This window comes from Mytilus trossulus, chromosome 6 (assembly GCF_036588685.1).
Source record: "Mytilus trossulus isolate FHL-02 chromosome 6, PNRI_Mtr1.1.1.hap1, whole genome shotgun sequence".
In the NCBI taxonomy this organism is placed as follows: domain Eukaryota; kingdom Metazoa; phylum Mollusca; class Bivalvia; order Mytilida; family Mytilidae; genus Mytilus; species Mytilus trossulus.
The window spans coordinates 22,839,279-22,854,879 of NC_086378.1; the positions used below are offsets into that span (position 1 = coordinate 22,839,279).

Below are 15,601 nucleotides of genomic sequence, written 5' to 3' on the forward strand. Positions count from 1 at the left end.
TTACAAATTTATATAATATATCTTGTTTTATGTGCTTCATGCAAAGATTAATGCGATTAATTTCTGCACATCTTAAACTGTTTACAAAAACTTAGGTTTATCTACCACCCCTCCCCTTTGCTAGGTATAACGCACCAATCATGATCACTTTTTGTGAATGTTAAACATTGGGTTGGGACCAGTGCCAGGCTCGGTATTATTTTTAAAATATCTCAAAAGTCATATATATATATATTCAGAAGTTAAGCGCTGAAAATTTCGCATAAAACAAAGGTTCGTTGACTCTCAGTGAACACATTTTGTTATTTTTCCGAACTTAAAGATATATGTATAATATTTGTTATTCAATATTTTTTTTAGGACAATCCGTTTATTAGACCCAACTTATTCAGCTACCATGAGAGACATATCACCCTACCACAAACTCCAAGCCAACCAGTTTACTCTTGCTATTAAATTCACCTGCTTAGCTATAAATTAGGATATTCCCTTATACTATCGCCCACGTGAACTAAGTACGCTGGCGGTCAAACATAGATAGTTATCAACGTTATTTTATATGCTGTACTTTTATTATATAATCATATCATATGAATGTAAGTTGAACGCACTTTTTCAATGACGGAATAAATTAGTAGATCGAAGTGAAATGCTCTTTAAGCACCAAACTATAATATTTGTATTCATACTGCAACTAGTTGTTTTTATTTCAAAATAAAAATATAGTCACACAGCTATATTTTGTGCAATGTCAATTTCATCACGGATCACTTTATTCCACAATCCGGGGTTCATTAAGGGGTGAAAATAAGTTTGAAATTAGTTTTACAATTAGAATAGCTATCAATTTATTAATTTTAGTTGCCATAAAAAACAATATAAGTTAAAATGTCACAAAAATATAAACTCTTTTGTATTCGGCTCAAACTGGGGAAGGGCACGGTAGAACCTCGCTCTTCCCCAGTTTCTCAGCCTCATACAAAAAAGTTTATATTTTTCTGACATGACCTAATATTGTTTATTTATTTATATCTTTGCACTTTTTGATTATTGGAATTTAAAAATAGCATTTTTTTTGTGTTAAAGGTACAAACGCCCACCCTTTCTATTTGTATGTGTATAGACTTTGAGAGTAGTTTGCATGCGGTATTAAACCTGATAATTTTGAAATCTTTTTAACGCAACTACATACAATGCGCATGCTTAGTTACTGAACTCATAAGAGCATTAGGGTTTTTCAAACTCTCTCCTACATAAAACTCGTAGACACAAATGATGCCTTTTAAATTCTATGATATGCACTTCTGATTTAATTTTGAATTGAAGAAATCTAATATATCACGTCTAAGAAATGAGTTTAAAGTCACCTAGACATGTGACATATACTTATATATAAATAAGAAGTTATAAACAGTTACTGCTTAAAGATCGTATATCAAAACAGTCTGAGGGTTATCATTGTAAGTATTTACCTTTAACTAACATATTAACATGTAGTCTTGCAAAAAAGGTGCCAACGTAATTATTTTTGTTTATCAACATTTTATACCATTTCATCTCTAGAATTAAAACTTATTCGATAGACATGATTTTTGGATATGGCTAATTTTTGAATCAACTATCTATGAATTCTAAATTTAGTTTAATCGAATTTCGTTTGTAGGTATTAAACATAAACGTTTTACTTGTTCCTTTTAAAATTGTTATACGATGATGACTGATGTACCCATATTTTGACTATTTTATTTATTTTTTCTGTTTATTTAACGCATCAATGTAAATATAACGGAATTTGCTGAGACTGTCATTAAAGTGAGAAGGTTAGCGCTATAAAATCAGGTTAAATCCACCATTTTCTACATTTGAAAATGCCTGTAACAAGTCAGGAATATGACAGTTCTTGTCCATTCGTTTGTGATGCGTTTTGTTATTTGATTTTGCCATGTGCTTATGGACTTTCCGAATTGATTTTCCTCTAAGTTCAGTATTTTTGTGATTTTACTTTTTACTATTAAACACGAGTAAGCATATCGTCAATATCTAAATAATTCAGTTTAGAATAAATATTACCATCGAGTTCAGATCGGGGTCATAAAAACTATGCTCACATACCGAGAAATTAATATTTTTTTCTTTCTCATTTTTAGGTTACTACTATCTGTCAGCTGCATTCTCATCCAACTGTGTAAGTCAACAAATGTAATCCGACTTAACACGAATATAGTACATGATAAAGGATAAACTTATACATACACTTTCAGTAAGTACAAATCTTCATAGCTATAACCGGCAAATGTGTCTAAGATTTAACATTTAATGTTTTTCATCTCATCACTTTTAACGAGTAGGAACACACTTAATGCTAATGCACTATTTTCATCAATTTTATAAATGATCTGCAAATAATAGCATTTGTTTATTTGAATGGTTTCATTATATTTTTGTGCCCCAACAAGACTTTACATGCCAGTGGCATATTTAACATGCTTTATACCCTTTAAGACATAGTACCAATTATCAGGGCTACCGAGTTTTGTTTTTAATGTTTGTAACTAGTTACAAGAGTTAAAGAATTATCTGCATTTACGATTTTTGTTTATTTATGAACGATACTTCCAACTTCTTTATTTGTTGTTTTATTATTTTGTTTTCATATGTTGTTCAACGTTTAACAAGATACGTTAAAAGAGCACTATATTTATGCAGGCCACCTTCACAACATTCGTCTGATCTCATAACTCTATTTATCTGCACATTTCATTATTTATTAGTGCAGATTTCATCTTAAATGCATCGTTTGAACTGATCTGACCTTCATTTTAATGTCCTCATTTGCAATTTCTGTAAATCCTGAACTACTGTACTTACAAAAGTTCAATAACTTCAAACAGTTTATAAATACAAGGAACGACTTTCTATAAAAGCTAGCAAATACTTGAATAACTATATTTATACATCAGGTGATTTTTGTGTGTGTGTTCAGTCAATTTGAATTGTTTAAGAGTGATTGAATTTTGCTATCCAAGTCGAAGACTTAAACACTGATAGTTGATGCATGCTCATCCAGAACGTGGCATTAAGAAATAAAACAAAACTTGAGTCTGTCGGTTCGTAGTCAAAATGTGTGTCCTAACAGGATGAATGTCTTCCTGTTGACTGTTATATTTACCTTTACCATTAAAGTGGGAGGTTTGGCATGCCACAAAACCAGGTTCAACCCACCATTTTTTTCTTAAAATGTCATGTACCAAGACAGGAAAGTGGCCATTGCTATGTTATAGTTCGTTTCTGTGTGTGTTACATTTTAATTTTGTGTTTCTGTTGTGTCGTAGTTTTCCTCTTATATTTGATGCGCTTCCCTCAGTTTTAGTTTGTAACCCGGATTTGGTTTTTTTTTCTCAATCGATTTATGAATTTCGAACAGCGATATATTTCTGTTGCCTTTATTTAGCAGTTCAAGCACACCAAAAAGCTAAGCCGTGCTGGTTTAGTTAAGCGTAGGAGTCCTATACATATCGCAGTTACTCGTACTAATCTACATGAAATATTTTCCGCTGACCATCAAATACAACTCCGTTTATAATGCAAACGAATGTTCATATTGTTTTGTGACAAAGAAGGATAATCCAATTTGAATCATATTCATTATGCACCATACGCTTGATAATCCGTTAAGTAGAACGTTTGTATTAGTAATGTCGCAAGTCCGGAATCTATAATATTCAAGTATGCATTGCGTACAAAGTACAATAAAGTCGCTATTAAACTTTAATTTCTCATTTAGATTGGACATAATATGAGTTAAACAGAGTAAAACGAATGGCAAAAACTGGCGCTAGAAATAAAAAAGACAATACAGATTTAGCCCCGGACGGAGGATGGGGGTGGATTGTTTGTATTGGAACATTTTTTGCCAATTTTATTGCCGATGGAACTATGTTTTCATCGGGAGTGCAGATGATGGCATTTTTAAAATATTTTGGTGAAACAAAAGCAGCTACAGCATGGGTGAGCTCATCCCAACTTGGACTAAGCATGATGATGGGTGAGTATAAGTCTAATCAGATAGCAGGGAAAATATGAAAAAGTTGAAATTTCTTGAAAGTGTCATAATTGCGGTGTCTTGAACTACGTCAACATATTTTTAGTTCAATGTTGATCGGTTCTTCAATACGCTTACTGTAGTTTTATATCGTGTCCCAAAGTCTATATCAGTTCTAGCCAATCGAATCGTAAGTACATCACACGACAACCAATCAAAACCAAATGACATGATATATAGAATGGAACTCAATAGCAACAATTCCTAGTCGTCTCAAAGAAAACAGACAAATACCATCTCATAAACAGAAAAATACATTAAACAATAGAACTGGCTGAACCTCACTTCAAGCCGGGGTTGATTTTTTTTTGCCTTTGAAGCATAACCTACATTAATTTCAAAGAGAGAATGAAAAAAGTTCAAATGTAAATTGAAAAAATCAGACGTTTTTGATTCGTGCACCACTAATGAGTTTTTGTAACCGAACGTGCGCCTGTCGTAACAAATTTGAAGCCAGACAATTTTAATCAGTTTTGTCATACATTTTTTAAAGACGTCTGTTTCTCGTATATATATTGTTGCATAGCACAAAAAGCAATAAGAAATTAAACCAGGGACAATGCATTATATGAAGGACAGACAACATGAGAGGAACCTGGGAAAAAAAACTGTAATGGAGGAAAACACTTCGTTCTTTTTTTTCCTTGTCGAAATCGTCGAAAAGTCCACGAAACACAAACCAGAAACTTAAGAATGAGCAAAACGAATAAATATCCGGTTTTCGCGCATTTTGTAGCCATGAAAAAGTAGAACAAACAAAGGTCGAGTATATTTACAAGTGTCTTATCACATTAAAATTTCTGAGCTTGTTACAACTTTTAATTCATTAAACATGTTTTTCTATATCTACTAAATATATATATATATAAATGGATATTATTTTTACTGTAGGTCCAGTTGTCAGTTTTCTCATTGTTAAGTATTCAGTTAGAACTGTTGCGATAGCAGGAGGCGTTATAGCTTTTCTCGGCACAGTGGCGGGTGCTTTCTCACCGAATCTGACTGTTCTTATTTTCACATATGGCGTTATTTGTGGTGAGTAATATGCATAGTTTGAACTTATATAAATTGCTTATATAGTACAGATATACATTCAAAAATTTCTCGTCGAGCATCTTTAATCCGAGAAAAAGATTTTCGAACATTGCCTCACAGGTGTATACGACAGAAAGTGACTTTTTATAAACATTTTTCAAATATTTCATCGCAAATGAAGAATTTTATTGGTCTTTGCGTAGTAGAATGTATATAACTTGAATTCGTCCTGTTAAAATCTAATGTAGTTCGATTACAGTTTCATAAGCTTACACCAAAAAACGCTGCGATTGGCTTACAAAATCAAACTTTTGAAATTTAACCAATGAAGTGACGTTGTTTTCATTTTGGTGAAGGAACAATACAAGTATACAAGGTCCTTTAGATTTTATAATGGCTAATTATGATAATTCTGTTAACAGTATAGTTCACACTGTAAATCTTACATTTCATTTTCAGGAATTGGAATTTGTTTTTTCTTCCTGTCGTCAATAGTAGCGGTTGGACTCTATTTCACTCGAAAAAGAGCCATTGCAACTGGTATAGCAATGAGCGGAAGTGGTTTAGGTGTGATTGTGTACCCATATCTCACCCAATTATTATTGGACATGTATGATTGGAGAAACACATTATTAATCATAGCTGCTCTGTGTCTGAATGCTGTAGTATGTGGGGCTTTATTCAGACCATTAACGAGACGAAACATAGATAAATCTACTTGTAAATGTTTAGAGGAAAACTCTGTTTCCGATTCCGACGAAAGACGATCTATGTTATCTTTCAGATACAAGAACGAAGACTCTGTTTCACCAACTAAAATTTATAACTCAACCTCAGGGATTGGTGAAGAACTAAAGTCGTTTCTTGACACAAATATAAATGACAATGTTGATAAAAGACAATTTTTCAGTGAACAACATTTAAGTTCGATAAAACCAACTGATGTCAGGAAAACAGAATATCATTTTTTTCTCTCACCAAGATTACGAAGTGACGTATTTTACTCCGGAAGTGTCAATTTTTTACCTTCGTACAACTGCAAACTCAAGTTTGAAAACAGTCTAGAAGATGCAGCTGATAAGGCCAAAGAAAACAATGATTCGTTGTTTCTAAGCTGTATACAGATGTTTAGACAAATACGATTTACTCTTCTGTTATGCTGCATGGTTATGTGGACTTGTAAGTATAATCCTAACTGCTTTGTTAATACACTGTTGGGTAACTTTTGTCTGGATCATTAAAAAAACAACATTTTCGCAAAAACTGTCAAAAGGTGCTATTTTGGTATCCTTCACTTTAGACGCATTTACCTTTACTTTATTCATCAATGTTTCGTTGTATAATTAGTTATCAAAAGTACCAGGATTATAATTTAATACGCCAGACGCGCGTTTCGTCTACATAAGACTCATCAGTGACGCTCAGATCAAAATAGTTAAAAAGCCAAATAAATACGAAATTGAAGAGCATTGAGGATCCAAAATTCCAAAAAATTGTGCCAAATACGGCTAAGGTAATCTACTCCTGGGGTAAGAAAATCCTTAGTTTTTCGAAAAATTCAAAGTTTTGAAAACAGAAAATTTATAAAAATGACCATATAATTGATATTCATGTCAACACCGAAGTGCTGACTACTGGGCTGGTGATACCCTCGGGGACGAAACGTCCACCAGCAGTGGCATCGACCCAGTGGTGTAAATAGTTATCAAAAGTACCAGGATTATAATTTAATACGCCAGACGCGCGTTTCGTCTACATAAGACTCATCAGTGACGCTCAGATCAAAATAGTTAAAAAGCCAAATAAATACGAAGTTGAAATTGGCAATGCCGGGAAATATATTAAAACAACGGATTGCAAACACTATGCGTTGAACATTTTTCTACTTCAGATATCGCTAAAGAAACGGGCACAACGAAAATATTTTTATTCGAATAAATGTTATAGTAAACATGTATAGTTCATGGACAGCAGATAAGTTTATATCCAACTAAGATAAAACGAATTAGAAACAAAAACTTGGTCAAAATGATAATGATGTCAGGGACGCTCCGGAGAAGTAAATAATGCAATCAGCTACGAAAAGCGTATTAGCTCCTTATTATTGAACTTGGCACGTTTCTGCTTACCTTACTTCCAACTTAATGGAATTGTTATGTTTTGCAAAATATCTGGATCGATTAATTATTGTTACTCAAACTTTCAAAATCTCTACAAAAACAATTGCAAGGTTTTAATTAAAGAAAAAAAAGTTTTTTTTTATCAAATATATACAATTACTTCATTTTTCTTTCTTATTACTTCAGCTCAGTCTATTACTATGACTTATATACCAGACATGGTTGTTTCAAAGGGTATTCCCCGGTATCATGCCGCCATGTTGATCTCAATCATTGGGGTAACCAATACCGTTGTCAGGATTTTGGCGGGATTTACGGTAGATTTTTTCCATGTACGAAGTATCCACCTCTATCTTGGAGCTTTGTGTCTAGGGGCGATAACCAATATCGCATTACCTTGGTGTAACAGCTTTCCTTTACTAGCGACATGTGCTGTTGGATTCGGAATATGTATGGGTAAGTCTCACTGAAATCAAAATATGTCGCATTTATTCTTTTATCAAGTGTAAGCTTCTATCATCGTTAAACGTTAAGGAAGTTTGCAAAGATGGAAAATATAGTAGCTAGAAGGTATGTCATGCACTAAAAGGTATATCTAAAGTGTTTATTATGTTTTTTCTTCACAGACTCAAATAATTACCAATACCAATAGGAAAAAACAGCACTTTATAAATTAGTAATATAAAAAAATGAAAACAACAATTTGTAAATTTCTTGAGTCACTATTGTATTGCAACATACAACACTCATTAGATCAATTCAGATTTCTTTCACTCCTTTAAAACATTACTCGTGTTAAGTGCATGTGTGCCTAACTAAATGGTCTATGTATTAATTGTTTGCAGGTAACATTTATTACTCTCATGTAGCATCTCTGCACTAAAGGTTCATCTAAAGTTATCATGGTTTACGTCCATATCCTTAGAAACTCTTGAATGTCCTGCACCATATAAAACAAAAGGTTGCAAGGAGTTATTTTAATTGACAAAACTTGCTATTCGTCAATTGGCCGATTGATTGAAACAGGTTTTTATGCCCAACCTACGATAGTAGAGGGGCATTATGTTTTCTGGTCTGTAGCTCCGTGCGTTCATCCGTCAGTGCGTCCGTTCAGGTTAAAGTTTTTGGTCAAGGTAGTTTTTAATGAAGCCGAAGTCCAATCAACTTGAAACTTAATACACTAGTTGCTTATGATATGATCTTTCTAATTTTAAAGCCAAATTAGACTTTTGACTTTAATTTCATGGTCCACTGAACATAGAAAATGAAAGTGGGAGTTTCAGGTTAATGTTTTTGGTTAAGGTAATTTTTGATGAAGCTGAAGTCCAATCAACTTGAAACTTAGTACATATGTTCCCTATAGTATGATCTTTCTAATTTTAATGCCAAATTAGATTATTACCCAATTTCATGGTCCATGGAACATGGAAAAGGATAGTGCAAGTGGGGCAGCCGTGTACTTTGGACACATTCTTGTTTAAATTTATTTTGCGTTAAATAGCCTACAATTGTTAAAACAATATAATCATAGTTTTTTTACACAGCTCTGTTAAGATTGGGTCGTTTAAGATGATTATAAGAAAGATAATTTCAAGTGTATTTTTGAGAATATTGTTTGGGATATATCATGAATTTGCTAAGAAATCACATAAAGTGAAAACTGAAACATTTCGGCTTAATTATATATATGTTGAGCACCCCAAAATTAAAAAAAAATCAATAAAAGGAAACCCAGGTATAGTGTCTCATTGACGATCATACAATATCTCTTAATGTAATCTTCCTAGAAATTATTTGTGTAAACTAAAGACACAGCCAATATTGGACCTCTTGTGTATTAACATATTGGCCTTAATAAGTCATTTCAAGTATATTTTTCGATCATAATAAATTTATATGAGCAACCGCTTTTTTTCCAAAAATATTTTCACACATTAACACTGTAATATTCATTTACACAATATTTTTGGAGGAAAGCTGTTGACCACATCTAAATATTAATGACAAGATCTCAAAATGAGACTTTTTTGGCAGTTTTGGTGTTTTGAACTAATTACTAGCCCTGATTCCAATATGCAAGGCAGCATAAAATGTTAACAATGATGTCATACAGACTTGTGTTTTATGAACATCGGATAGATATAATTTGGTGGATTGTTAATACATTTGTGAATTTCAAATTATAGAGGCCTTAAAGGTGGCCTTATATTACCCGATATTTGTATATTATCAAGAAATGATATAAAGAAAGCAATATATTTATTTTTACTTGGAGTTTGATTTAAATATAATAAGCATAGAAAATGCATGGATTGAATCAGAAAAGTAAATACCAGCAAAAATTGGTTGACATCTAATACAAATTGAAAGTTCAGATGGAAGTTCATTTAAAAAAAAACAATTTAGGCTCACCATGTTCTTAGAATTTCATGTATTTTTAAATGTTTTTAAATTTCCAATCATCGAAATAAGATTGTTTAATCTCAAAACATTAACTGATTGTTTCGACCATGGTAACGTCTTTTAAAAGTTGGAACCGTTTATGTTATTAACAGTGTTACGAATACATTATCAGTAAAATTGAATGTATGATGGTTGAATTTGCACCTTGTTACCCGAAATTGTCATTATATAAATGTTCAACTTAAATCTTCCATCCGATTTCTTTATTCTCTTGTCTTTCTTATAATGCATTTTCTCTCTTTCTTTCCATGTTGCTTGATACGGGTAAGAAATCATTTTTTTCGCAACTATGTTTTATTTTTTTATCAGGTTCGCTACCTAGGTCACCAGAAACAGGGGTGGATAGGTAGGGGTAAGTCTCGCGGACAGATATAGAGGTAATTCATCCTGAAAATCACCAGATTATAAAACGTGTGCCTATTCCCGAGGCTTTTTAAAAGTTTTCATTAGACCTAGTGGCGAAATGTTTAAATTTAGCACTTCTTAGCTTTGAGTGAAACGTATAGACACCGGCAGAACATAAAACAACATGCATGCAGAGACTATAATATTCATACATGTTAAATATGTTGTTGAAAGCATGATTATCGTTCGTACATTGTACTTCCATTCTAGTGACGAAGCAAACGGTGCATGTATTTGTAGAAAATGTGCAGCGACGCTGAACAGTTACTTACAGATTTTACTACAATACAGACTATTCCTTGAATTTATAGTATATGTATTATTTGTTTGTGTAAACCTATCAAACATTCAAGGCCTATGTCACGACAGACTCACGTTTCGTCTACACAAGGCTTCATCCAGTGGCGCCCGAAACAAATTTATTAACATGCACGAATTTGAATTGGATTGAAACCCAAATACTAGTATTCGAAAAGTTGTGACAAATGCATCATCTATAACTGGGATAGAAAATTGTATCTTTTATTCGAATAGTTCAAGATTTGTAAAAACGAAAACTACCATACCAATGGTACATGTATTTAACACTGGTTGGTGGTACCCGCGGGGACAGAGTGGCCACAATTTGTGCCATTGAGACAGTCTATGGGTTGCTATTTGTAGAAGGGAAATTTATGCACTAGTAAGATGTTTTCACTTCCGTGTAAATGGTGACTTGATTAAGGTGGTACCCAACACTTGCACTAAAATTAATTTGGCTCGTTTAATTTTCATAAATTTTTTTAAAAGTACTCACTTTGACCCTTTAACAAAAATATGAAAAATTTCAAAAATTTTGAACCAATCGTTTTGTCAGAAAAATTACACTGGTTATATAGCAGTTTGACAAACATCAATTTTGATCATTAAGAAGCTTTATATTCCTTTTACAACACAACGTAATTAAAACGTTTAGCTGATTTTACAGAGTTATCTCCCTGTAGTGTTAGGTACCACCTTAAATATTCATTTTTTCTTTATATTTGTGACTATACAGTCATTAATGAAATTTTGATAAATGTCTTCAATAATTAATAAAGAAATGTTCATATGATACATAAAAATTAAACGAATGATAACATATTTAAGACCAGATAATCACGATTGCAATATCCTGCTGTTTTATAATGAATCAGAGATGGAAAAATGAAGTATCCTATTTGAGCAGGAAAAGATAAGAAGTTCGTTTCCGTTAACTTTTTTGACTTTTTTAATATATGCCTGCTAATCTCGATGACGTAAAAGACAACTATTCATAAAAAAAAACATGATAATTGCTGAACATGTACAAAAAAAAGAGGAAGAAAACTTATAAATTAACTTCCATGAATATGCTTGGTGGTCAAAACCACTATATTTAATTTTAAAATGATTCCAAGAGAAACCTGTATATGGTAACCTGTTATGGAGGGAGGAGGATGAAACGAGTATATCGATGAATGTTGTCCAATCATGTTAGCACTAGGCATATAAGTACTGAAATATGTGTAAATTAGGAAGAAAAAAACATAAGCTTACTCAGTATTTTTTTCTGGACGAAACATTATATGTTGAACAGGTATAATGAAAGCAAATACATGTTATGTAGCAAGCATGTCTTATATAAACTAAATAATGAAATAAAAAAAATGTTATGACCGACTCCTTTAAACTTGATATTTATCATATTTAAACTATATAGATTTGATGACATGAATTTTGTTTGTTATATTATTATTAAAACATTCCAGGTACAGTTGTATGCCTACGTACAATCCTAATTGCTGATATTCTTGGAATTGATCAACTGACAGTAGCATTTGGAATCATTGCATTTTTCCAAGGATTTACTTTTATTATCGATCCACCTTTAGCAGGTAAATATAGATGGTAGTAAAACAATAGAAACAACATATGGCAACACAGTGCATCAGTGGTTTCTAGGGGCACTTGGTGTCGAATTGTCCCAGTAGTTTTAAGTAGTTTAAGATTATAACACAATGTTGACTGTTGTACCTCTATTTTGTCATTTTTACATATCATGTCTGTTTGTTTATTTTATACATCGTTGTCAGTGTAATGGAAATTTATGCGACGGTCTTAAATCCACCAATTTCTACACAAGAAAATGACATTTGTTATTCCATTCGTTTCATACATTTGAGCTTTTGATTTTGCCCTTGATTTTATTAAAGACTTTCAATTTTGAATTTTCCTCGGAGTTCAGCATTTTTGTGAGTTAACTTTGTGCAGAGCATTTTACAGCTTAAAGATTGTAATAATACAATCGATTGATTAAAAATTACATACTAGTTATAATTTAATAGCTCCGATTTTAAGATTGAAATTTTAACTAATTTTTAATAAAATTGAAATTAATTTTATCTACACTAATCATAATTAGACGTAAGATTTGATTCTGCACGGTTCTCTGACATTTAAGTCTTACGTGTAAAATATTTCGATTGAACTTTGAAATTTCTAATAAGAATGTTAATCACAAAGTTCAATTTTTTGATAAGTTCAGAATACTATTCTTGTGATTGATGACATACATGTATACTGTCCTCAAAAGGACATCAACCTTTAAATACATAAACTCTTGAATATCAAAGAGGCAATACACATCAATAACGTTTTGGTTAAGAGAATCTTATTTATATGTTCTTTGTATTAAAAAGTTAAATAATATTCTGGCTATGACAAGATGTGGAACATGTTCCTCAAATCAATAATATTGCAAAACGATCGACTTAACCATACCCAAAAACTGACCAAATTACTTTTTGAGCCATCTTGTGGCATATAAAATTTGTTTCACGATTTGAAATACGTCATAAAGTAAACATTATAGTCAAGTGGTTTGTAGTACAATAAAAAAGATCAAACCTATTTTGAATTAAATTCCGGGATAACTGGCGCTACCATTTTACAAACTATATCTCAATTTAAAAGATGTGGCATGATTGTCAATGTGACAATTCCCCACCAAAGACCAAAATGGCATAGAAGTAAGTTACTGTATCAGTCATACGTAGTTACTCAAATATTTGAATAAGTTGCTATAAAATTAACCAGTTAACATTTAAAATTTTAGGTTTTATATATGACATGACGGGATCATACGTCTATCCATTCCTGATGACAGGCTGTTTTTATACAATAGGAGCCATAATGTGTGCTATTCTGTTATTCATACATCACCACAATGACATTACAGAAACTCAAGTTGAAGTTGTTCTGGAAGCTGATGAAGTTGGCAAACAAAATGGAAAACTATAGACCGAAAAGACAGCATCTGTAATTGCTTTTTCACGAAAGTGTTTAAGACGAAGGACCCGAGTGACGTCAAAGGAAATTGTACGATTTTACAGTGAATAGGACACCAACAGCTTGGAAGCCAAAAATGGTCGCTTGAACTAAACACATTATATATTCTTAGGCTCTTACCACATTATTCAGAAAGAATGGTTGTACTATATAGGGCAGTTGTAAACAACTAGAAAATTAATTTGTTCATATTAAAAAACCGAGGGATACTACAGCATATGTGGTAAAATGTTGGAATGTTTACTTTGTATAATGTTAAAATATCAGATAGCTTATGTTAATGTGTGATATCATCATTTGTATTAACGAGAATCATCACACATACGATTATGTTTAAGAATGTTCAGCTATTATAGATACTCTTTATGCAACAAGTATGACTAAAACAATAAGCCTATACTAAAACAGTTGGGTTTACGGAACTTATATTTTTACTATGACGATTGAAAAACAATAATACAGCGATATTTAACAAACTCCCAGGAACATATGATACATGCATCAAGGCAGCGGTTTTGTGTTTGTTGTCTATTCATACTCGATATAGCAAGTGAAAACTTGAAACTATAGATAATCGTATCTATGTAGTCATAGTAAAAACCACGGGAGTTAACTCTGTAAGAATTATCATCAGTAAGTTGTCATGTTCAGGTAAAAAGTGGATTTCCCGATTGTGGAAGATACACTATGTAATATCCATTTGTGATATATGAAGTGTAATTTTATTTAAATCATCATTTCAATAAACAAACTACGTAACACTTATTTTAATATAATAAAATATCTATATTTGAATAATCAGTTGTTCTCAGTGTTTAAGGATGTAAATCAAAAGCTCAAACACATCGAACGAATGGATAACAACTGTCATATTCCTGACTTGGTTCAGGCATTTTCTAATGTAGAAAATGAGATTGCATATTTTGGCGTTTATATTGATTCACTTATAGGGTCTTTACATCGGAACTAAACACATTTATTCAAAAACCAGTTGTTGGCATGACACGGGTTATGTTTTTCTCATATTTTAGAATGGTATGATACTAAACCCCTAACGGCAAGGATTGTGCCTGATGTTCATATGATGAAATTATAATCTTTCAGTCAGTTTAATTGAAGTCTGGAGCTGGCATGTCAGTTAACTGCTAGTAGTCTGTTGTCATTTATGTATTATTGTCATTTTGTTTATGTTCATTGGTTACATCTTCTGATATGTTTATAAACTTGTTTTAAGGAAATAATTGCTAGTACTGCATGCAATAATCCTCTATTTAACAAGCACCGAATTGTCAAATATAAGAGAAAAAGGCTGTGAATTTTCTACAAAAATCATGGATTTATTTGCCCCAAAATCCCATTTGGCTATAAAATGCAACTAAACAATAAAAAATAAAGATTTGCAGGACGTTTCCCCTTGGTATATGTACAAAATGGTCTATCTCTCATTATCTTTGCTGTTGTGATACTATTGCAGTGTGAAAATTTCGTTACTTACATTGCCAGAATTAAACAAAGGCTATTGTATAAGCGTATTACTGTAAACCAACCTATTTTCGCGAGCGATTTAATTTCGCGACTTTCGCGAGAATATACATAACGCGAATATAAATCGTCCCGAAAAACTTATTTCCTTATCTTTCTACATGAAGTGAATTTGCAAATCACGAAAGTAAATCGCCGCAAAGTGGGCTAGAAAGTGCTGAACGCAAATAAAGTATGCGCGAAAATAAGTTGGTTTACAGTATTGGATATATATATTCAAACTAAGATTGTTTGATGCTATTTCGAATGCATTATTGGCGGCATAATTTCCACTTAAACAGCATGCACAATACGAAATTGTATGACGTACGCAAACACATAATCTGACGATAATATTGAAATACATACATTTGTTTTTTACATGGTATGAAAAGCACAATTTTATATGCACCAGTGTCTTGAGCAGAAAGTTGATGAACCAGGGGTATGTTAAAGCACGTCTCTTCCTTTCACTAAAAATCACCAGAGGAAACCAAGAACTTGTTAAAAAAAAGTAAAATCACAAAAATACTGAACTCAGAGGAAAATCAATACGGAAAGTCCATAATCACATGGCAAAATCAAATAACAAAACGCATCAAAAACG

At 32.2% G+C, this 15,601-nt stretch overlaps 1 protein-coding gene across 7 annotated transcripts in view; it reads left to right on the forward strand.

Annotated features, from left to right (window-relative positions):
- LOC134720938 (monocarboxylate transporter 12-like) overlaps positions 1 to 13,895 on the forward strand; it is a 34,240-nt gene extending 20,345 nt beyond the window's left edge. For 4 of the 7 annotated variants that reach the window (XM_063583534.1, XM_063583533.1, XM_063583535.1 and 1 more), the window contains 7 exons: positions 2,148 to 2,260; positions 3,785 to 4,045; positions 4,994 to 5,137; positions 5,597 to 6,316; positions 7,444 to 7,713; positions 11,895 to 12,020; positions 13,241 to 13,895. In XM_063583534.1, coding sequence (XP_063439604.1) covers positions 3,820 to 4,045; positions 4,994 to 5,137; positions 5,597 to 6,316; positions 7,444 to 7,713; positions 11,895 to 12,020; positions 13,241 to 13,425 — 1,671 coding nt within the window. In that variant the 5' untranslated portion in view covers positions 2,148 to 2,260; positions 3,785 to 3,819 and the 3' untranslated portion in view covers positions 13,426 to 13,895. Of the gene's footprint in view, positions 1 to 1,439; positions 1,461 to 2,147; positions 2,261 to 3,784; positions 4,046 to 4,993; positions 5,138 to 5,596; positions 6,317 to 7,443; positions 7,714 to 10,029; positions 10,098 to 11,894; positions 12,022 to 13,240 lie in introns of those variants that run through there. The other 3 variants (XM_063583537.1, XM_063583539.1, XM_063583538.1) reach the window with 3 other exon arrangements.
- The last annotated feature ends 1,706 nt before the right edge of the window (positions 13,896 to 15,601 follow it).